This window comes from Doryrhamphus excisus, linkage group LG13 (assembly GCF_037039965.1).
Source record: "Doryrhamphus excisus strain RoL-2023G ecotype Guam linkage group LG13, RoL_Dexc_Guam_v1.1, whole genome shotgun sequence".
Lineage (NCBI taxonomy): Eukaryota > Metazoa > Chordata > Actinopteri > Syngnathiformes > Syngnathidae > Doryrhamphus > Doryrhamphus excisus.
In genome coordinates, this window is record NC_136369.1 from 10,308,815 (window position 1) to 10,334,211 (window position 25,397).

General features: G+C 39.8%; 2 protein-coding genes across 3 annotated transcripts; one reads left to right on the forward strand and one right to left on the reverse strand.

The window, feature by feature from the left end:
- Positions 1-14,259: 14,259 nt before the first annotated feature.
- Positions 14,260-17,592, forward strand: LOC131139522 (histamine H2 receptor). Its single transcript, XM_058089211.2, has 2 exons — positions 14,260-15,253; positions 16,165-17,592. Exons 1-2 carry the CDS (start codon positions 14,446-14,448, stop codon positions 16,458-16,460), a joined length of 1,104 nt encoding a protein of 367 aa, XP_057945194.2. The 5' UTR covers positions 14,260-14,445; the 3' UTR covers positions 16,461-17,592.
- A 4,925-nt stretch (positions 17,593-22,517) lies between these two features.
- cyb5b (cytochrome b5 type B) lies at positions 22,518-25,144 on the reverse strand. 2 transcript variants are annotated; one of them, XM_058089196.2, is made up of 5 exons: positions 24,682-25,144; positions 23,868-23,996; positions 23,527-23,553; positions 23,399-23,430; positions 22,518-23,244 (listed from the first exon to the last, which is right to left on the reverse strand). In XM_058089196.2, the coding sequence occupies exons 1-5, from the start codon at positions 24,880-24,882 to the stop codon at positions 23,166-23,168; spliced, it is 468 nt and encodes a 155-aa protein (XP_057945179.2). In that variant the 5' UTR covers positions 24,883-25,144; the 3' UTR covers positions 22,518-23,165. The 2 variants fall into 2 exon arrangements, with proteins under 2 accessions (XP_057945179.2, XP_057945178.2); XM_058089195.2 differs by having other exon boundaries at positions 22,518-23,247; positions 24,682-25,141.
- Between the last annotated feature and the right edge of the window lie 253 nt (positions 25,145-25,397).

Here is a 25,397-nt window from a genome sequence, read left to right on the forward strand (position 1 = left end):
CAGTTCTAGATGGAAAGTGAGCATAATCGCTCCATATCAGTTTTTCAGCAGCTGTCAATAGCTGATTGGTGCTTAACCATGATCATCACACTGTGCAGTTTATGTCTCACACGTACTTGGAAAACTCACAATTAATTAAACAGTAGAAGCACAATATGGTAAGGCTAGAATCATGTACGTAATTGGCTAGAAGAAAAAAAAAGATGGGGAAAGCTTAGACCCATGGGCTGAGACCCATTCCGATTATGTGAGAATCAGCGCTACTATTTAGGTCCAGTTATGGGAGATTTTTTATAAAATAAACACTGCATTACCCACAAAGCATTGCTAGTGTAACAATCCAGCAATTCTTAAAAGGGACCTATTATGCTAATTTTTGGCACTTTTTATCTAGTTGTGGACTCCTATAGAGCAGCTACACACAATAACATGCATAGAAAGCTTTCTAGATCTTCCAGATTCTGCACCTCTTCCTGGTGAATTTCCATGGACTTTCTGCTTCTGACCCAAAGGACTGTTTAATTTACTCCACCCCTGGCCCTCCTTTAGGCACGCCCACTCCACTGTGATTGGTCAGCTCTGTGTTTATTTTTTGATTTCACTGTATGAAACAACATTGCAATTTGTTGAGGCTTTTGTTTGCCATGCATCGGCCAAAAAGCATAAATAAAGAAAACCACCATATTCAATAGTGTTTTATAATTCCACTAAGACAGTATGTAATTGTCAACAGTTTTTCATTCTCACTTTTGACCTAAAAAGAAGAACTAAAGTTTGAACTAGTTCAAAATTGAAATTGTGAGCTATGAACCCATATTCATATTTATAGTGTGTGAACTGAACTTTGAACTAGTTCATGAGAACTATACCTTGCACAACTCTGATTGAATGTATTACACTGTGCAAGTGCAGAGTCACAGTGTACATGTAAAATGTGGATAAAGTACTTCTGGGAGCCACACACGCAGACACATCTCATTAGCATTGCGGCTACATACACACAAAACTGCGTGCTCCCAAACTGTCTAAATTCCAACATCAAGGTTAGATTTAGGGCAACACTTGAAATACACCATTGTGGGATTTCTGAGATGTATTTAATACTATTGAAAATAGTGTATGGTGTATGTGATGGTCACTTTTACTGCATGGATGAAGCCCGCTTACTGGCAGAAATATGTTGTTATATGCTGGTCTCCACAAATGGTTTTCATTTCATTTGACGCCTTAGGCCTTTTAGCATGAACATTTATTCAGTCACTATCACTGGGGACAACAAAGATCATATCTTCATGAACAATCAATCAGGACCGGTAAAGCAGCTATAAGCTTGGAGATGATAACTAGAGAATTTTGTATGGTAGACACAAGCTTTCTGCAATCCTTAATCCTTTGTGTTACGGTACTTCCATCTTGACCGACTGCATGACGATCCTGCTAATAAATAAAATGTGTTTTTGTTAGTTTGCTTTGTAAGAACGGACCTCAGTTTAATTCTGCAGTTGTTGATTTAGCCATTTACCTGATAATGTGTACAACAATGCTTAAATCAATGCCATTGATTCCCCTCAGTGTGTGACGGGGTTTAGACGTAGCGGCTCAATACACCTCAGCCTGTCTGTTTCAACAATAACAATTCTCCAGGTTTCCTGACCCCTTACCAGATAAGGTGTCGCTTTTGGAAGACTGACAACTAGCTAGAATGAAAAACAAGCTCTAATCAATTAGCAGAGGGATAAACACAAGTTTCATCACTGGAAATGGACAAAGTGTTAGGAAGGGTTTTATGTGTTGATCAGTTGGCATCTTACCATACATTTCCTTGTCAGCTTTTTTTTTTCTCTCTCTCTTGGACAGGGGGTGTGAAACTTAACACCTCTGACTGTATCTACTGATGCTCTTCCCCAAGGGGCAAGATTAGTAGAAAAACTGTGCAAAAAACTGGGGTATGCCCATAAAAATACATGCTGATTGTCTGCAATCTTGCATTTCTAGTTCAAAGCTAGTAGAACATGCAGTTGTTTAGAATGGACCTTCCAAACTTGTGTAATTCCCTCTTAGATCCTCACTTTGTTCCTTGGACTTTCCCATTGCAGTGCAATATTAAGGGCTCTAAATGCAATATACTAAGTTCTATGTGAAGTATTTCCATACTGCCTCATATTAACTTTAAACTCACTTTAACTCAAGATCTCAGTGTATAGACTGGTCATATATCTCATCTCGTTTCATATTATCTGCTTACTGTATTTGTATATAACTCTGGGAAAAACTGCTAAATTGTCAAATACATGTGATTTTTATCCACTGGATTTCTTTTGTGCCATATTAAACTTTTCCCCATTATCTATCTTGTTTTCTTTGGAACTATAAATGAAAACACAACATATACAAGAGTTAATTTAATTAGAGCATAACAGAAATCATGACCTGTGTCTTATCAATTAGTTATCACTTCTTCTAATTGGTATTCAGCCGAGGATGTGCTTTGCTGTATTTACTTTTTTATTTCTTGACAAGTAGCTAGTCTGAGGAGTGACAAAACAGAAACCAGTCGTGGGAAGGGGGGCTCAAGGTCACTAAGGGCAGCAGCATAAACACAGGCAAACCTGTTATGAATAATAAAAGCTACAGGTTTTCTTGAGAGTATCAGACATACTCACTACATTTGGAGAGATGTCTACATCCGATATCCATGGTCCATTTTCTTTACTATTATTGATTATTTTGATTGAGCAGACTATTGTGCATATGATGACTTATGCAATGAAATGATGCTGATATTATCAGAGATCTGAGAATTGACAATCAGTTCAGATCAATATGATCTATCCATCCATCCCTTTTCTATACCGCTTATCCTCATGAGGGTCACGGGCTGGTCGCCAGCCAATCACAGGGCACATATAGACAAACAACCATTCACACTCACATTCATACCTATGGACAATTTGTTGTCCAGTCATGTTGTTTGGTCTAGAGACAGTTTCACTGAGGAAAAGACAGGAAGCAGAACTGGAGGTAGCAAAGATGAGGATGCTGAGGTTATCATTGGGAGTGACCAGGATAGATAGGATCAGGTACGAGTACATCAGAGGGACATTACATGTTAGAGGACTTGGAGATAAAGTCAGAGAGGCCAGACTGAGATGGTTGGGCCGTGACCAGAGGAGAGATAGTGAATCTATTGGTAGAAGGATGCTGCGTTTAGAGCTGCCAGGTAGGAGGTGTAGAGGAAGACCAAAGAGGAGGTTTATAGATGTAGTGAAGGAGGACATGAGGGTAGTTGGTGTGAGAGAGACGGATGCAGACGGCAGGGTTGGATGGAGGAGATTGATTTTTTTGTGGTGACCCCTGAAGGGAAAAGTCGACAGAGAAAGAAGAAGACTTGGATATCCAATCCCTTTGGCCTGCACAACTGTATATTTGGGGAATCTAGATATTTGGTGAAGATTCTCTTGGTAGCGGGCAAAAAGGCCATGACGAAGAGATGGGGTCTGGAAAATGTCCTTACACAGGAACAGTGGGCTGTGATGTTGGAGTAAACGTACTTATATGATGGAAAGACTGACACAGGAGGCCCAGTTTGAGGACAAATGGGCAACATTTTAATCTAACCAGTGACAAAACATAGAATGAACACAGGAATTGAACAGCGGAATTGTATTACTGACCAACTGAGATGAGGTTTGTTGATATATTGTATACAGTAGTAACAGAAATCAGTGGGTCATAATTCTCCTTCCTTCTGCTTTTTGTCCTTCCACTGTCTGGGCTGAGGCCGACTGATGTGCTTCTAGCAGTTCTCTTAACTTCTATGTGACTACCCCCCTGGCACAAATAGACATCTGCCTACGCCTCGCCTGATGTCTGACATTTTCAAATGTTTGACGCACATTTTGTGTGAAGCGATGGTGTCAAGATTATGACAATTTTTAACCTTTGCCCAGGACACAGAGATGTGGAAAATGTCACTATTAATCAAAGCTGTTATACGTATTGTGTTATTGAACTATGCTGTTGGAACATCTGTTTTACAGCAAGAACGTTCCGATTGAAAATTCCTGTGTGAAGTTGAGGCATGTTCTGGCTGTTGCTACTGCATGGTACCTACAACCACCAAGAGGATATACTAGATAAGGATATGGATGGGACCAGAAAATTAAGGACCAGTGCTGGTGTCATCATTTATACATCATTTTACACAGGTAGGCATGTCATGAAACCCAAGTTTGTGAGGGTAGCTCCGGAGCAAATGCAAAGCGAGTGTATACAGTACATGCCAGTTATGAAAAGTATAGAGGTAGTAGCCAAAACGTCCAATGTACACTGTGTGCCTCAATGTCCATACTGAAGCAATTTGACTAAAGCGACAGAGCCAGCATCCATATTCATTATCAGTTTGCCAGCAACAATATTTCTCTTCTAATGAGTCACTCGCCTGTTGGGGTTTCAGACTTTCTATGGTTTCTTCTGACGTGCTCTTTTTCGCAAAGAATAATACTTAAAATGGAACAAGTTGAGAAATATTTAGTTCACATTGGTTTGGCTATAATAACAATCTAGCAAAACCTAGTTATTTGAGTGTATTGTTTTGTATTTGTTGTGTATTTGATTTACGTGTGATATTTTCTCCACTGTATCCAACTTATATTTATATTGAATGACCTTGGCTTCATATACAGTATGTGTATTTCATGACAGAAAATACAAATTTTCCATTTTAGGGCAGCAAGGCATTGTTTACTATACTATAGCATTTACATTAAACATGCTCAGATTTATTTACTTATTATTTATTTATTTACTTAATATTTTTACCATGTTTAATGTCGACCCTGTGCTACAGTCATTCAAGATCAAACACACACAAGTAAAATGCCAATCTCTAAGTAAAGGTTTTCCATGTCTTTGGGAGCACTAAAAGAATATCGTATTTGGATAGTATTGATTGAATTATTATATAATAAAATTATAGTGTGATCTGTTACACCAAATTCTCATACTAATACCTCTGAAACACTCAAGGTATGTTTTTCTTTTAAAGCAGGATAATATATAATAAGATAATGATGATCTTCCTGAATTTTTGCGACATAAAATTGGAATCAAGATGACTAAAAGTCTGCAAATTGAGATCCACATGTCTTTTCTTTACCAGTGTTCCTTGGGGGTGATGTGCAGTCAAGGAATCTTCCATCCTATGACTCACATACGAGAACAGTGTGTTCTTGCAACAGGTCACAAAGTGCTTGTCATGCATAAAATATGAATAATAAAAGATACTTTAATGGAAGAATGTTGGAATGGTCGTAACAGCCAAATGAAAACATTATGGAAGCAACAAGTCAGACAATGGAAATAATGTATTACAAAATTGTAATAGACATTCAAAAATAGAATGATAACTCCATGTAATATAAATTGTGCAAAAATCCTATACAACTCCACAATGGACTAGGGCCTGTTGTTACTGATAAATAGAAATAGTGTTTTGTTGGACACCCCAAATCCATATTTTGCTACTTCTGGCTGACAGACTGAGGGCGCATCTACACGCATATACATACAGTAAGTGAACAGGGCACCAATAGGAATGGTACAAAAGGCTCAGATGAAGTTGAAATCCTGGGAGACTCTTCAGTAAACAATCACTGGATCCAGAACAGGAGGCGACGTAGTGTGCATGCACGCCTCTCCCTCCTCTCATCCAATCCCAACATCCAATCACTGTTAGTATGCAAATGAGCCAACATGTAGTGTGGACTTTGTGGAAACAGAGAAAGTGACCCATTAGACAACTAATAAGTAATAACACCTAAAAACCCATACGGTTAAGCATTACCGGAGTAATATTCGTATGTCCTCGGCAGCCAATTACGTATATTGTAGTACTCTAAACCTTATGTTAATAATCTGTTTCTGTGCCTTTAGACAGGCTTCCATCCGGTCTTGCTCTCCAGTGTCTTCCTGTAGTTCTGCCTTCCTAATGTTTAATTTATCTGTGGTTGTTTCAGTACCTATATGTACCACCTATGTCATAGTTATTTTGTCCAGTTTGGACAATGGTGGCAAATAAGTTGTTTTTTGATAGTATATAGCTTTTTATCTGTATACAGTATATTTGAAAAATGTTTTCTAGTAATTTGGTATTTCTGGCACGAGGAGTCGAATGAGAGCAGATCACCATCTGTATCTCCTTCTTGTTCCACAATCTAAATCCTCCATCCTTTTTCCCAAGGGGGGCATTTTCATTTCCCTCATATAGGAGTAAATTGTGAAATTGTTGATATGCATCTAATATGTTTACACACTGAATACCAAACCGAAATAGTATTTTTAAGAAAAGCATTTTTGTGCATTTCCTTAATGCTCCAATGTCTGATGAGTACATACAGTATATATATATTTGATGGCTGCCCTGCAGCAAATTCCTGTTCTATGCTTACCCAGGGGTACAGCACACATATAACGGGATAATAATAAATATAGCAAGTTCTGTTTAATCCTTGTCAAGATGTAAGCCCCACACATTTCCGGTTAAACCACACCCATTTCCGTTTTATGCCCCTTTTATAAAATTTTGCTCATTATTGAAAAACCCTTACCCTTTAACGTGCATTATAACGCCAGAAAACAAGGAACGAGTGATGACTGTATACTATAACATTTCTCTGGGATATGTTGCCTTGAACACAAGTTCTCCCGGGTGTGCAGTGAGCTGTGAATGAGGTAAGTTTGATGCGACCGCCTCCTCTCTGCTTTCAGCATCACCAATTATTCTGCACCGAGACCTTTGTGGCCTCTCTCTGGACCCGCATGCACCTCACTGTCTGTTCGCCTGAGGAGAATGCCCATGCATTTCAATGTTTGCCCCACTAATTAAGTCCTGACTGGATGCATTCTGCATTTGATTAGTCTGATACATGCATACGGAATTTGAACTTCCACAATTTTCTACCTGATATTAAGTGTGGTTCATTATGAAGAATTTGCTAATCGAAAGCAGAAATAGTTATTAAACTTAAAGAACAATATACTGCTGTTCATAGTGTATTTCTATGTGATGGTACCAGCTGGAAAGAATTGTGGATGTACGATTTGATGTCCGATAAATGATGCAATATCTAACAGTTGTAGGTACTTAGACACGTTCTATTCTTCACATGACTCAAAATGTCTTTTCCACAGAGTAGACCAGACAAGACCAATCATTCTTCTGATCCAATGCAGTCGCCCTCATCATCAGAGTGATTACATCTGTGGCAATTATAGAGCCGGTAAATGCAATGATAGTCCATAGACAAATGGGATAATGGATGCTGATTATTATGGCAGTGGTCATAAATTAGCAGATATCCACTGGATACAGGATTTTTATTGTGTGTCCCACATGTGCAAAGCTGCCTGTTTACCACCACCACAGAAATGATGGTTATGATATGGGGGTGAAATGATGGGAAGTCATCTTTATTCGTTAGTATGTGTCTTAAATGATCATGCAAAACTGGTCTTATGATAGATGGATGGATTGTTGGATGCATGTGTTGATAGAAAGCTTGGGATGAAAAAAAGGGGTGGGTGGAAGGAGTATTGGGGTATTGTTGGATGGAAAACACATGGAAGAACACATGTATGGATGGAGGGTTGACTGGATTGGTGGAAGGAACAGACAGACAGACAAATATCAGGTTTTCTTCAACTCGCCATTATTTTGGTTTGTATCTAAAGTTACGAGGTAAACTCGTTCCGTAGCGTGCACAGCGCTGTGCGGACACTCAACAATTCAATTGGGCTAGCGTGAGCGCTTTTTTCCCTTGGAATGTGTTTTTGTCTTATTCCATGAAGTCATCATAAAACAGGCGTGCTACCTACAATATACGACTTTGGTTAATTTTCAGTTAGCTGTATACGGAGAGTGGCAACGGTAACCTGCATTAACTGGCCACAACATTAGGTACACTTGAACAGCATCATGCATCTTGCATGTATGGCTATTTTAGCGTGGTAAAATATTACACCCCTCTCAATAAATTGCCATATGCACCTTGCAATCTTAAACTTGTTTCAAAACGTACATATTTTTTTGAAGAGAGCGGGCATGATCGTGCATGGTGTTTTTTTTAGTCTACTGATGGTGTTTTGGCAAGTGATATAAAGTCAGTTGGAAAACTGCTTTTAGTACCAAACGCGATGATTTGAGAAACACAGAGCCAACAAGGCTGACAGATTATTATTATTATTATTATTATGATTATTGCCATGTTTGCATGAATCACCAACCTCAAAGTACGTACTTAGAATAAAGTCTCAAGGGTCACTTACACACATAACACAGTACACATATAGCTGAATAATAACCAATACATATAGCAACTTCTGATCAATACTAATACAGTATAACAAACTGTTGTGTACAAAACAAATATCTGAACCAGTAATTTGTTTTGTCCCTCTGTTGGTAATGGGACTGTACTAATCCGCTCTAACAAGGACGCCTATTAGCCTGCTGATAAACTTTGCTTTCAAAAGGACAGCAAGGCTGCAGGGGAGACTCTTTTTTTCTGAACAGACGGCCTTTCTAGCCAATTTTCACACACTAACTGATTTTTATTCACTGCATGTTACTCAGCATCGTTTGACGCACGTCAGCATGACGTCAACAGATAAACATTTCTTGCTGCTACGGCTATGAAAGAGGAGCATACACAAAGGAGATTTTTTTTTTTTACTAAAGGTTGCTAGCCTTGTCATTGGCTTTGTGGGCTGAATTGCTGGCGTTATCCCTTTCATGATCTTCTAGTTTATTGCAAAACCATTACCAATTCCTATTGAAGTAGCACTGTCGATATTTTTTTCTCCTCCCTTTTGAACATAAACATATCTTTTTAACAAACCATATGCAGTTTATATTGATCGCTGACGTGATACTGAACATAAGCAAAAGGCTTGTGCTCACCTGATCATTATAAATTCTGAAAATGGATGATGTCGCGATAGGAACACCAGGGATGAACGGAAAGCTTGTAATGGATGGACCAAAATTAGTTGTCATGTAAAACACTGAATTCACTGCCTGTGACATACAACACTTTGACATAGGCCATTAAGTCATCCAATTAAGATCAATCACGTAGGTTTTAAACTGTTTTAAATACTTTTGTTGTCTTTTCCATTGTGACCGAATAGTGAGCTAACACCTACAATTCTCAACATAACTAATGTGTGATATTTTCTTTTACTTATTGTGCTGGGAGGAGATCTTATGGAGGACTGAAATTCGACACTTTTTATTCATTTGTATGGACTCCAAAAGAGGAGCTGAGGTATTATGGCATGCATATCTTGTGTAACAGTGTCAATACTGGATGCTTAAATTATCATTTGTGGGGTTTTTTCCGTCCACAATTTAAAGCAGCAGATGGCTTTCTTTGGGCCCACGTAACATTTAGGAATGCAATGTGTTCCTGAGCAAAATCCCACAGACAGAGCTTTGGAAATTGATTGAACTGAAATCAATAAACACCTACAGTTGTGTTGCTTCTGTCGCACTTCGGAGATATCATATCTGAGTCTTTAACACCAAGAGGAACCTTAAGACAGCTTTACCGGTGTTCAGAAAATTTTAATTACTCAGATAAAATGTTTTACTCTGGTGGGTTCGGTGGGTTGTTGGTGAAGAAGTAGATTGTCAATACTGGTTTGATTGAGTTATTTTTTTTTTAATTGAATCACCTATGTTGCAAACATTGTGAGCCATAAATTCTGCCACAAGAGACATCACTAAGTTCTTAACCAGGAAAAGAATCAAAGCAATTGTGTTATTCTTGTTGCACCTGTAGTGTGTAGTCTTTGTCTTGATTTTCCATACATTTTCCCGTTAACGTACAATATGGTACGTGTCTTGTCATGTTGTTAATACACAGCATAGGTCCAACTATGTTGGTAATGTATTTTCAATGACAAAGATCAACAATACTATTGTTCATATTTGATGTCATCTATTTATTCTCCACATTATTATTTATTATTTATTATTTAATCTCTGTGTGGAGTTTGCATGTTCTCCCCGTGCATGCGTGGGTTTTCTCCGGGTACTCCGGTTTCCTCCCACATTCCAAAAACATGCTAGGTTAATTGGTGACTCCAAATTGTCCATAGGTATGAATGTGAGTGTGAATGGTTGTTTGTCTATATGTGCCCTGTGATTGGCTGGCGACCAGTCCAGGGTGTACCCCGCCTCTCGCCCAAAGACAGCTGGGATAGGCTCCAGCACCCCCCGCGACCCTCGTGAGGAAAAGCGGTAGAAAATGAATGAATGAATGAATTTATTATTTATTTATTATTTATTATTTATTATTATTTATTATTTATTATTTATTATTTATTATTTATTATTTATTATTTATTATTTATTATTTATTATTTATTATTTATTATTTATTATTTATTATTTATTATTTATTATTACACGGGAGCCAGGCAACAACATTTCATTGGCAATTTCACTGCTGTGTTATTGTGCAATGACAATAAAGAAAGTATATGTCTATGTCTATGCTCTAATGGCTGGACAGGACCAAAAACACTGTGGCTGTTCTCAAAGACATAATGTGGCAGCGAGAGCGACACTTACAGCATCTTCCTTTTTTGTCATGAGTTATTTATTGAATTCAATAGTGTTTCTCACCTTCTTTATCAAATGCTGGCACTTCTAACTTTCATTGGTTCCACTTTAGGTTATTGAGATGAGAAACACTATTGAATTCTAGAAAAACGTCAAGTGGGTGTCTCGCTGCTACATTGTGTCTTTGGGAACAGTCATGTCAAGAATCATGTATTCATTGCAAGTAAAAGTAACCTTAAATGTTCACATATCCCTTTCATCTATAATTTCCATGTATTTACATGCATCTTTAATTATTGCATGCATGTAAAAAAATAATGGCAAAACTATAAAACCTTTGGCTTTCTGTAATGGATTAATTGGATTTACAGTAATTCTTATGAGGAAAATGTATTTGGTTAATGTCCATTTTGATTAGTCAGACCTTTTAGAAAAGATTAATGGCACTAATCAAGGTACCACTGTATGTATTCTGTGTGTTGTATATTGCAATATAAAAACACCACCGGATGGTCTTTAACAGTTCCAAGGTGAGTACAGATGGGTGTAAAACACACAGAATGGACTTTAGTAACATTGAACTTGTCAGGGTGGTTATGTCTGAGCTGGCAGAGGAGCCTGTTATCAGTTAGATAGCTGTCAGCCTTTCACACAATCCTCCATCAAAACTTGCCATCTCACAATCTCTCCAAACATCATCCATCAAGGTGCACTGTTTGAATTAGATACTCTTGCTACCCACACAAACATTCGCAAGTGCACGCACACAGACAAATCAAATCAATGGCTGCCTTCCTCCACATCGGGAAGTACTGCACGCAGTGGGTGGCCAGTGGAGGAGTCTACCCACTCACAGGATATTCAATTGCAAGCATGTACAAATACATCATCTGCCTCGATCACATTTGTGGTCACATGGGATCAGCTATATTTACACATGCAAGTCCTGTTTGTGTGTGCACACCCACACGTGTGGTTCCGAAACAAAAACACACACGCATAATAAGCCATCCTTCTCTGTCGCATAAAAGCACCTCAGGATTTCAAGCAGCAAGTAAATGGGTGGATTTATGAATGAATTGGGAGTATCAGAAAATGAACTCAAAGTCTCAAAGCTCACCAGCCGCAACATTTGGTACATCTTATCCCAATGAGATATTCATTCATTCATTTTCTCACAAGGGTTGCGGGGTTGCGCCCTGGACTGGTCGCCAGCCAATCACAGGGCACATATAGACAAACAATCATTCACACTCACATTCATACCTATGGACAATTTGGAGTCACTAATTAACCTAGCATGTTTTTGGAATGTGGGAGGAAACCCGGAGAAAACCCACGCATGCACGGGGAGAACATGCAAACTCCGCAGAGAGTCGGCAGAGTGTGGAATTGAACTCGGGCCTCCTAGCTGTGAGGACTGCGAGCTAACCACTCAGACGTCATGCAGCCCTAAATAGATATAATAGATTATATTGTAGTGTACCAATGTATCATCTGTTGGTTTAGTGACTGCATGTAACATTTTCATGTGCGAGAACATGGTATTTTGAGTAGCAAGGAATATAGTGGTGAATCATTGATTTCTTCTGCAGCCTTTCATGAAGTAAAAAAAGAGACAGAATCAGGTAAGCGGCGTGCGATGAGAATATTAATCTAGCAGCCCAGTCCAGCAGCCCGACCCTAACTACAACCACCTTGTCTATACCTCACTTTGAACGCCAAGCAAATCCCACTCATTAGAACAGTGAAAAAGTCATATATCAAATAGTAGAGTGCTGTCAAGTCTCCTAAAGGGAATTTATAAGTATACTCACAGTGCATTGCGGTGTATGCTGCACAACTTTAGAGTTTTTTTTCTATGCTCTTCTATGCTCATGATCTGGTCTGGAACCAGATCATGATATGTGCGTAAGTTAAGAGCATAGAAAACCTGTTTACAACCATCTAAATACAGTTTTTAACATGATAAGAGCCCTCTAGCCATGACCCTATAGTCTCATTTAAGCTTGTATTACTCAATATAGCAGACATAAAAGACAGAAAATGAACAATTTAAGACATAACACATAATATAAATTAATATAAACAACCCAGAGAAAATTATACCAGCATTATACCAGAAAAAACATGGATATATTCAATCACTTAAACTGTCACGAAAAAAAGAATAGCTGTGAAAAATGGTTGGTAAAAATCATCTTTCCTTCTCCTTTCTTGTGTTGTGCCTGCATATTATTGGAGGGGAGCAGCTGGTGGAGCCCATTTTGCAGTGCAGACCCCAAACGCCAAAGCGTTGACACAAGCATGAGTGATAGTGTGTGATGGTGGAAATTTGACGTGATTGCTTGTGAAATGTCAGAGTGTTTGGACGTAGCACAGCATACGTCTCCTGTGGGCCCTTTTTCGATTCTAATTTATTGTTGACTGGCATTCTTTATTGTTGGATGCATGGATCGTTGTGATGAATCTGTCATGGTGTGCTGAACTACAAAACCTGGAGCTCAATCAAGTGCTTGGTTAAGAATTGAATCAAGCATGACCTATATACTATGTTCTCAATACATTTTATATATGAAGGGGAAATAAGCATTTACAGTACACTGCAACTTGGAAACGTCTCATCTTGCAACATCAATTCTGATCAAAACCAGCCTGTCCCAAGGGCCTGCATTTTGTTTGTTTTTTTGCATTAGCCCATCGTAGAATATCCATCCCTTTTTATACCACTCTTCCTCATTACGGTTACCGGGAAGCAGGGTTCAATTCCACCCTCGGCCATCTCTGTGTGGAGTTTGCATGTTCTCCCCGTGCATGGGTTTTCTCTGGGTACTCCGGTTTCCTCCCACATTCCAAAAACATGCTAGGTTAATTGGCGACTCCAAATTGTCCATAGGTATGAATGTGAGTGTGTATGTGCCCTGTGATTGGCTGACGACCAGTCCAGGGTGTACCCCGCCTCTCTCCCGAAGACAGCTGGGATAGGCTCCAGCATGACAGCGACCCTCGGGAGGATAAGATGTGTACAAAATGAATGGATTACTTATTCATTTATCAGTGCTCGTGTGTAACATGTATGAATCAAAATGTGACCATGCAAAATAAAATGTTTTGACCGAGAATAAGTATTAAATTAATTAGACAATTAATTATGTTCAATATTTGAAGTATTCAGTCATCCGTTTTCAATACCGCTTCACCTCACGAGGGTCGAGGGCATTGTGTTCCCAGCTGTTTTTGGGTGAGAAGCAGGGTCACCAGCCAATCACAGGGCACATACAGACAAACAACCATTAGCACATGAAACTCCACACAGAGATACCCAAGCGGGGAGTCAAACCTGGGTCTCCTAGCTGTGTGGCCTGTGCGATAACCACTCTTCCAATGTGTTTGAAGTAATTTACTTAAAAAGGTGTATTTTTTAAGTGTGCAAGAATAGGGGGTACATGGCTTCTGGTCAAATGTCTGAAAGGGTACGCAACTGTAAAAAGTTTGGGAACTATTGCAGTACAATATTGCATGAATTCATATTTTTTCCCATTTTTTCACATTTAATGGTTTTACCACCATTGTATGTACTATCTTGGAGCATAGCAAAGACTGGAGCTGAAATGTGCTGCCCCTGATTTGAGGTGGCAGCTTGTGCCGGTCCTGCACTAATTGCTTCAGGTGTGCAGCTTGTTCTGCAAATGGCTGCAAGGAGGTGCAGGGCTGCCTCCCTGCTAATGTCCCACATGTTCGCTCACTTTGACGCACCACCTACTCTTCTTCTTTTTGGCATTTTGTGGTAAAACAAAACAATGTATGTGTGAGGAAACATGAACGCGTCACTAAACCTCTCCACCTTGGACATTGACTCCAGCATGTCTGGTGGCGCTGACTCACAAAGAATCATGCAACTTCACCACCGCTCAGTCAAGGTGAGCATCATCATTGTTTTGGGGGTGATGATCACTTTGGGGAACATTGCCGTCCTCCTGGTTATCACGTCCTCTGTAGCCGGCTGGTCAAGGAGCTCTCGGTACTTCCTGCTTTCCCTCACAGCTGCAGACTCCGCCTTCGGGTTACTGGTCATGCCCTTGAACTTGTGGGTGAGTCTGATCAAGGACTACACAGACGGGCCTGACTGGCTGTGTCACATGGTGGCCTTCTGCAATGCTACAGTGTACTCTACCTGCATGTACACACTGGCCGCCATTAGCCTGGAGAGGTACATTGCTGTGCTCTACCCCCTCAAGTACTCCTCCTTAATGACCAGAAAAAGGACACTGCTACTTATTGCCTTCTCTTGGTGCTTCCCACCATGCCTCCTCGTGCCAATATCCTTCCCAGATGGCATAATCCAGGTCCACTTTTCCACCGCATCGCTGGTCTGCAATCCGTCCTACTCCACCAATGTGGCCTACTCTCTAAGCCTGACCTGTGTCATCTTCTTCCCGTGCTCCATTGTCATGACATACGCCAACATGAGGGTGTGGTACGCCGCCAGGACACAGAGACGCAAAATGCGGCAGTTTGAGCGTGTTTGCCGCAAGAGACACAATGTGGCCTCTAGGGTGTTGGTTCCTGTCATGGCTGCTTACTTCATTTGCTGGACACCATGCATGGCAGCCATGATCTACAATGGTAAGTTCTGTGAAGTGTGTGTTTTTAAATGTTCAAAATTCATGCATTCATTCATTTTCTACTGCTTATCCTCACGAGGGTCGCGGGAATGTTGATATATCATATAGCTAAATAAGTGTCTTGTCAGGGCTCCTCAATATTAGGCACACTGATTGTAAGAATTTAATGAGTACAAGAGCTGTATCAAATTGCTTGCTTTAGAAAGACAGTGTCAGTTTTGATTGACTGATTATTATATTGTGGTGGTTTAGACCCACTTGTGTTTTAAATAATGGGTGCAGGCTGCACGGCGACCGAGTGGTTGGTGAGCAGGCCTCACAACTTAGAGACCTGAGTTCAATTCCATCCTCGGCCATCTCTGTGTGGAGTATGCATGTTCTCCCTGTGCATGCTAGGTTAATTGGTGATTCCATAGGTCCATGGGTATGAATGTGAGTGTGAATGGTTGTTTGTCTATATATACCCTGTGATTGGCTGGCGATCAGTCCACGGTGTACCCCGCTACGCTCAAAATGAATGAATGTTGGGTGCACATTTAGTTGTGTTAGCACTGATGTCACACAGGGCTAACACAGGGCTAATGTTTTTCAGCAAACAACTGTTTGCAGTAGGTCACAGTACTTACTATGAATGAACATAATCGTTTTTTTTTTCTTTTTATCTTGAAGCAAAATGGCGTAATGGAGCATACAACTTGTCTGTAACCAGCAGAGGCGCTGCTGATTTATGTGCCACCTTGTTTTGCTCATCACTCAACTGAGTCATTTGAATTTCCCCAGACTATCCTGTGTGTTTAGTATCATTTGGCTGAATGTGAGCAGAGTGTGTGACCCTGTGTGTAATCGCTCCTGTCAACAGTCATATCATCTTTTTTTTTATATGCTTATTTATATTGTTTTCTTCTACCCCAGCACTCTCTGGAAGCACTGTGCCAGAGTGGATAGAATTTGTGGTGGTATGGCTGCCAACATCCAATGGTTTCCTGAACTGCATCTTCTACTTCTGGATCAACAAAAGCTTCCGTCGGAAATTCTACCTCGTAATGGAAAGACTGGCTCAAGGTCTCTGCCCAGAACTGGTCAACACTCTGGGTTGCTGCATCCCTTCAAAGACTCCATTTGTGTCAAGGATGCTGAATAACAACAACAGCGTCCATGAAAGGTCATCCAGTGTTTCTTCCACCTGCACACTGATGACATTGGCCTAGCAGCTCTTCAACTGAAAAGCACCACATGCATAGGAGAGTGCTTTTATATGACTGAAGCCACTTGACTGGTTAATGCATAGAAAGGGGACATGCGCTATGGGTCATCAAGTTGCTTTGCAAATGGTTTGACGCCCAGACTAGGCTAGGATGACAAGTGCATGAAATAATTGCAGAAACTGTATAATATATAATTATGATTGCATCTTCCTTTGATTTCTTTTTTATGAACTTGTTTTTTTTTTTTTTTTTGTTTTACCCCCAGCACACTGTGTTGCAAAGATTAAGTGCACTGTCAGTGAACATCTCTTAAACCACCTTTTAGTAGTTTTAGAGTAATGTCCCAGCCTAGCCTGTACCCCACATATGCAAACTTTATTTTACACACCGCTGTAAACTGTTTTTAATAATATCACATTCTTGAATGTTTATTAGCGTCAATTCATTTGACTTCAACCAGTTAAACCATTTTTTTTTCTGTGAACCATATGTGATTGCAAGCACATTGAAGGATCTTTGCCATCCACCTGTTCCTCGTTTTTAAAACTGAGAGTGCATGGAAAAACCTTGGCGTGTAACAGCTGGGAGAAGTTAACCTTTAAGTCACGGCATTTGAGCATATGTAATGAGAAAAGTAATTAAGCAATGACATCATATTGAAAGGTCAACACCGGTCTGCTGCTAGAAGATAACTTGGGTGACTTCTGAGGTTGTTTGTTTGCTGTGACACTCATCTGTTCTCATGTGTGACAGAGAGGGATCATCATCGTCGGAGTGGATTAAACGACAAAACGTACATTTAAAACTATTTTATGCAACATATTTTAGCCATGGCTGTGTGCCATGATGGAGAAATTCAGTTACCCATTCCCACAAAGTTGTATCCGCATCCTATAAATGTCATTGTGTGAGTTGAACACTGAAGATTAAGTTATTTGTGTTTGTTAAAGAGTTATTTTTTGAGCACATGGGTTTATGAATGATCAAAGAAATAAAGCATTATGCCTTTTGAACTGTGTAGACTCGCTTCGTGTGGAAAAATGCTCAGATGATTTGCATCTGCAGGTTATATGCATGGCTAAGCTGCAACATATAAGAAAAAAACATCACTTGTTACTGAAAAGTCCAAACTAAAATTAAAAATTCCACTTTGCACCGTCCAATTGTTCCATAACCATTTTCCTTTTACTCCATCCATCTGTCCATTTTCTTCCACTTATCCTCATGAGGGTCATGGGCGTGCTGGAGCCTATCCCAGCTGTCTTCAGGCGAGAGGCAGGGTACACCCTGGACTGGTTGCCAGCCAATCACAAGGCACATATAGACAAACAACCATTCACACTCACATTCATACCTATGGATAATTTGGAGTCGCCAATTAATGTTTTTGGAATGTGGGAGGAAACCGGAGTACCCATGCATGCACGATGAGAACATGCAAAGCTTATTACTCCTCATTTCATGGAAATCAGCAAAGTAGTTTGGACTATATTCTGCACACAAACAAACTGATAAACATTATTTCACTTTGGTTAACAGTTTGGCCTTGCCAGAGTTATGTGCTGTCTGAGTGCTCTTATTATTAATAGTGTGTTTTTATTGCCAGAAATGGAAAGCATATCTTTCCTGCAAACAGGAGCATTTCTCCTCTTATCCGGTGCTCAAAGATGAACTCGGGAATTTGTAACTATTGTTCTACAAAGTTCTGTGAGTGGCAACTTATTGTATACATTGAAAGTTTCCTGTCAGAGTGACACTCTTTGGGCTTTTACCTTCAGGGGTCGCCACGGCAAATCAATCTCCATCCAACCCTGTCTTCAGCATCTGTCTCTCTCACACCAACTACCCTCATGTCCTCCTTCACTACATCCATAAACCTACTCAATGGTCTTCCTTTACGCCTCCTACCTGGCAGCTCTAAACGCAGCATCCTTTTACCAATATATTCACTATCTCTCCTCTGGACATGTCCCAACCATCTCAGTCTGGCCTCTCTGACTTTATCTTCAAGGTCTCTAACATGTAGTATTCCTCTGATGTACTCGTTCCTGACCCTATCCATCCTAGTCACTCCCAATGAGAACCTCAGTATCCTCATCTCTGCTACCTCCAGTTCTGCGTCCTATGTTTTTGATTTGGCTTGGGACTGGCACAACAAGACACTGGCTTTTACCCCATTGAGGGAATATTTACCCCATCGAGGCTACATTCATCTCAAAATAAATGATGTTTTCATTGAGTGCTGAAGGTGGAGGAATATTGGAAAGTCTCCTGTTCTGTGCTGTTGTGTATTGAATGGGAAAATCACATTGACCACATAGTTTACATCCATTCATTTTCTATCCCAATTGTCCTTACTGGCGTCACGGCTAAACCGGAGTGTATCCCAGCTGATTTAGGGCAAGAGTTGGGGTACACCCCTGGATGGGTCACCAGCCAATCACAACAATCATTTACACTATGTCTCCAATTAACATGCATGTGTTTGGGATGAAGGAGGAAGCTGGAGTGCCCGGAGAAAACCCATCTAAGTGAAGGTATTCATATTGTTGTGGAATGCCACGTTCCAGTATAAGTGACACAGAAGGTGACTCAGCAGGAAAAACACTTGGTCAATGAGAACAATTTCCCAAATGATCTTTGTGGGAGAAGTGCCGTCTTTTAGTGAAGCTTTTAGGCACTTGTCAGAGCTTTTCTAATACTCTTGAGAGTTTTCTTTGCAGACATAAAATCTGTCAAGCTCCTCTTGATGTGGGCGTGTGTCATGAACCACATGAGTTACTTAGGCCAAATGTGAAATATCATCTTAACACTGGACCAAGTACAAACTAATGATGGTACACATGTATCCAAGCTCGAATAGTTGACCTTTCAAAGATCATGTTTTTTTTTTTTTCCAGGCATACGTAAGTGTTTTTCCAGGCATTTGCGATCTTTGCTGCAACCAGTCTCCCAGGACTGATGTGCATTAGCACCAGCAGCCTTGACTGTTGTTGAAATAATTGACAGTGATGTTTATCTGAGCACTTCAGTCTCCCACAGGTGCTGCATCCTTCTCCAGGGTCATGAGCACTACCTAAATACCATATAAGAGACAGCATTTAAAGTAAAGTCTCATATCACTGTGGTTGTATTTCTTCATATAGGTTGCCCACCTGACTACACACAGTCACAAAATCTGCCAATTGCTGCTTTTTTGTCAATATGTACCATCTTTCTCGCTGTATTTAAATTTACTGTGCCCACTTGTCTACATTTGCATGGATACACTGGCCATTTTTTAATTTATTTTTAAAGAAAACAATGTGAGCAGATTAACATATTATTGATGTAATAGTGCCATCTAGTGTTTACAAAAGGCAGTGTAATCCAACCTCAGTGTGAAAGAGAGCTGGTTTGTATATACACTATTGTATATCAGCGGTGTCCAAAGTGAGTCCCGGGGTCCATTTGCAGCCTGCAGGGTTTTTTTTTGTGGCCCCAGGCACATTATAAAATAAAATTAAACAGTAAAACTAAATTTTTTAAAATAAATATGGAAGAACAGAGCAGTAATTTTATGAGAATAACATCAAAATATTAGGAGAATAGGGGAGTAATAATAATACAATGCAAATTTAAGTAAGCGGGTGTGTGATACTAAACCGAGACATGCGGCCTGCAACTTGTTTTTATTAGCCTGTGACACACTGTAAAATTAAACAAAAATAAAAATAAAACATGGACAGTATATGATTGGTGTGGACTAAAATATGCATGCTCACAAAAATCAGGAAACTGAAAAAGAAAATTACAAAAAATATACTCTATTAAGATAAAAAAGGTACAAAAAAGGGCAGCATCTTGCCACGCAGATAGCTAGATTTGACCACAAGACTTCGTCCACTCACACCAGACATGGTGGTAACTGCCTTATCCATACCTGAATGGCACCCATATCAATCTCATCACATCTTCCTGAACAACACACATGCGTACAAAGAGCTGCCGGTTGTATACCTTCCACCGTCATGACCATAATAACTCACCTGTGGTCTTTTCCATCCATCCATTTTTATGCCACCTTATCCTCTTATGTTGCGGGGGTATGCTGGAGCCTATCCCAGCTGTCTTCGGGTGAGAGGCAGGGTACACCCTGGACTGGTCGCCAGCCAATCACAGGGCACATATAGACAAACAACCATTCACACTCACATTCATACCTATGGACAATTTGGAGTCCCCAATTAACCTAGCATGTTTTTGGAATGTGGGAGGAAACCGGAGTACCCGGAAAAACCCATGCATGGGGATAACATGCAAACCTACCGAGCAAAGAATGGAACCCAGGTCTTGTGAACCACTTACCCACCATACGGCCCCTAAGCAATGAAGTGTTTGACCCGGTGGCTAATTAGCTCATGTATTACCATTATGAATGGCAGTCTTTTTAAATGGAAAACACAGGCCTTTATGTCAGATTGTGGTATTTTATCCAGAAAACCGTGTTTAGTGCAATTAAAACGTTCCATTTTAAATTTCAAAATGTGTGTAAAATTTTGGACACTTGAGAAGAGGTGTGTGTCTCTATGTGTATCATTTTAAGTAATAAAGAAGTCATTTTTAGTGTGTTAACCATTCTAAAGTTATTGTAAAAGTGACATAATTATTATTAATGTCAGTAATTTACTTACATTAAAAAAAATTGCATGCATAAATACACATCTGACTACAAAGCCGAAGAACGAACAATTAACAAACAATGAGGACACATGAGACCACTGTTGTATAATAAACACAACAATTATGTGTGGAGCAAAATGGAAAAAGAGAGCCAGTTACTGTGCCCTGTACTTTGCCTTGATGTCTGCCTAAATCCTTTCTTCCATAATTGAGGTCAAGATTTTGGCCCAAAGAGCCTGCTGGTGTCACATGATTGTATCTGTTCATTTTTTGTGTCCCGAAGCAAATATGTTCAACTCTGCCCTGGCAAGCATACTTTTTAATTCTTAACTTTAAAGGTCAGTGTACAACTATGGACTTTCAGTTAAAGTACAGGTACGGACAGTGAGTTTTTATGAATTTGCCTTTACACATCACCACAGTGGATTTAAAATAAAACCCTGAAGAGGTGATTGAAGGGTAAACTTCCATGGTGATCCTGTCAGATAATAAAAGTTAATATTTCCTGCAAGGAGGCCGCTGGGTGGATGAGTGGTTAACATGTTAGCCACACAGTCAGGAGATCGGGAACAACTGGGTTAAAATCTCTGCTTGGGCATCTCTGTGTGGAGTTTGCATGTTCTCCTTGTGCATACGTGGGTTTTCGCACATTCCAAAAACATGCATATTAAGTTAACATAGGTATGAATGTGAGTGTGAATGGTTGTTTGTCTATATGTGCCCTGTGATTGGCTGGAGATCAGCCTCTCCTCTGAAGCTGGGATAGGTTCCAGCATATCCCTATGACCCAACTGAACATAAGTGCCCTTGAAAATGGATGCATCTCCTCCAAGTTCATTGCTTTCACTGGAATTGAATGTGTTCCCTTGGCAATAACACACACATTAACTAGACGCAAATGCCCTGTAGCCTCATGTTTCGTACATAGCCCTGACAACCCAATTTTATTTTACTCACAAAAATAGAGAAGCAATTTAGGTTTTCGAAATATTTATTTCAATCAGGCTTTTAACAACATGGGGTGGCAGCTGTCAGGACAATAAATGTGGACACCTGAAGCATTATGTTCACAAGCATGTCAATAAAGCAGCAAATTAATGGTTGTTAATTTGTTGTGATGGCAGATAATGGATTTTCAATTGCAGCATAGCAGACAATGCTATATAAAGTAGTATAGCATTAAATAAAATGATAGCCACATGCATCACGAAAATGTAATATAATGGGTGATCCCACTATGCAGAACTGATGATGTCTAGAAATGCTTTTAGGTCCCCAGCTGGCATATCGCACTTTTATTTAACTTAGTAGTTACCGGTTTACCAATCACCAAAAATGACATGTTTATAAAATATGGCTTCATTAACAACACAACACAACATCCTTTACAGCTCAATATTGAAATAGTAAAAGATTGTTTTATTGTTATACATACAATGTTATACATACAATGCCAATAAGAGAACAATAGACGCATCTAACATTCTATTCTACCTTGATTTGCAATATAATTTACCAATATTTTCTGCAGAATTAAAATGATATGTAATGCCAATGACTGCAGGCTCTGCATAAACAAAGAGTGATAAATGCAATCAAGTGCTGTCTGACACCATAGCTTTGCATTTTGTTGATGTAGCAGTAACATAACAGCTGAGAAAAACTGCATCTTCAGTCGAATGACAAGAATTCAATCCAAACAACAAGCTTAATGTTTTTGTTTTTTTTATCCAGTGTGGCATTTCCAATTGGGGTGGATAAAGAACTGACAAAAAGATGCATAGTTAAGACAATTTACTTGTACCGACAAAAGGCAATGAAATAAAAAAGCTGGAGGCAGCCAATGTTATAAAGTTTCTATCCGACTGCCTGTGTGGTGAACTCGATGGATGGCGACTGACAAGGATGCAAACATTTAATCAAACTGCCTTGTAGCCAAGGAAACAGACGGCTCGACGGGTAAACTGTGGGAGGTGGTTTTGGTCAAACCTTTCAAGGCCTCCGGATGAAAAGAAAAAGGATGAAGTGAAATTGGAATGTCAGGACTCAAGATGAAACGTAGAAGCGATACAAGACACCGATAACGGTTGCAGCAATGGCGGGTATCAACCATGTGGCCCAGGAGCTGCTGGGAAGCAAAAAAACAAAAAAACACATTAAATTAATATTCAACAGTAATGACTAAAAATGTAATTAAATGGTAGCGGTGCAGTTCATTTTGTATTTTTTGTAAACAATTGTTTGATGATTGACATTTGACACGCATTATGATAACTGACCTTGACTCTGGTGAATCTTTAACATGGATGTCCTGCAGCAGCAAGCAGAAGAGAAGAAAGTAAAGACGTTGGTGCGTAACTGAGTGTTTAGAACTCAAAAGGTATATCATTGAGATTCAGAATCTTACCGTTGCAAGTTCATTTCTTCTATCATCCTGCAAAGATGAATAATACATTCATATCACTGGTGGCTGACAAACTCACATGTAAAGTAGCAATTGTAAATGCTGTAATTATAGCTAGGAGTATGGGGGCGTTAATTGGAAACAGGCAATAATTGGAGAGGGGCTGTTATTTCTGATATTATTATCATTATCATCATCATACATTATCAAACAACTTAAAGGGGTAGTTCGGATTTTTTGACATGAAGTTGTATGACACCCCCATAAGCAGTGAAGCCCGTCAACAGCGACTCACTCCACACTTCCGAGTCCGAATTTCAGAGATAGCAGAAGTTGGATCCTACCATGTGAAGCTCCCCAATGTAGAACTGCTGCAGCATCTCTCTGGCATCTGAAGAGTGACCTACATCCTCAAAGCTCTCTGTTGCATCTGAACCTGCCTGCTCCAACAAAACCTCTTCACCGCCTGGATGCTGGAATCAAAGAATTGGACCTCAGGTCAACAAACGTTAAAATGGATGGTGTGCTTCATATTCAATGTGAAGTACTGCTGCTCAAGTCATTTATAACACAACATAATTTGTTTTTGCTCCCATTTATCAAAAGCTAAACTCCATCTATCGATTTTCGATTTCACAGTGTTAGCAAGGAGGACAGGACTTTGTTCAGGTTTGAGGGACAGGTAAGTCAGGTATCAGACAGAAGTGGTTCGAGTTGCTGAGTGTACATGCAGGGGACGGGCTGAAAATTACAAGCTCACCTATGTCTGGAATTGCTAATAGTCTTTTTCCACCAACAGGCAATGGTCTACAGAGGTTTTTTTTAAGTAGTCCTAAGATTGTTGTGCCAAGATTGTCTGCATTTTGTCTGCCTTACTGATATAGATCTGTACTGAACTGTAAGAAATTGTTGATCTTATTCTAAGGAGACGCAAGCAACAAAATCTGACTTTCTATTAATCCAAAATGTGTGATATGCGCGCGTGCGCAGTTTAAACTCCACCAGCCATTGGCCACTCCGCGTCACTGTATGACGCGACGACCCTCTCGGCTAATTCCAGGAAGTAGCCTTAGCCGACATTATGAAACAAAAAAAAACTTATGTAATAACGTAGTTGTCACAATAGTACTTAAATTCAATTGAAACACTGGGCCTTACCTCTTCGATGAAACTCGTGATGTCGTAAACTTTATCGTGGAGGATGAGCCAGGTGTCAGTGCTCATGTTATGAACTCTAATATCTTCTAATGTGTAATACTTTACATCACCTTCAAGCGATTTTAATTTTTCTTCACCACCGGTGTTATTCGCGGAGTTTTCGTCGGCGTTAACTGGGTTACTGTTAATTTCCTCACCCATTTTAATATGATAAAGAGCAGCTGTCACGGCTGTAGCGAGTCAAAGTAAGCTTATTTTGCCCAGTTGTTGATAAAAGCCACGGGTTACGTTCAAGATGTGCAATATCAAGAAGTCAATTGAGCGGCAGCTATATAAAGTGATGAAATATTTGCAAAAAAAGCTAAAAACACCCGGATAACACCTCCGTAATGTACATCAGCAGATAAGGGAAAAGACCAATGGCATCTGTGCTATTTGACCATCATGCGCAACCTCCACAGCTAGCCAATCTAATTGTGGCATATGAAGTGGAAGCCAATCAAAATCAACCACTTGATGATCACATGACTTTAAATCATCAACCTTGCAACGTCATTGCGCATACCAAATAACTTAAACTGGGACGCAGAACTGTTTTCACTGCCATTATTTTATTGGGCAATCGTGCCATTTGTACCTATGGAGCTTTAAGTCTCGGTACATCACAACGATTCTACCCAGAAATTATGTCTTTCCGGCCATTTGCAGTTCAAATA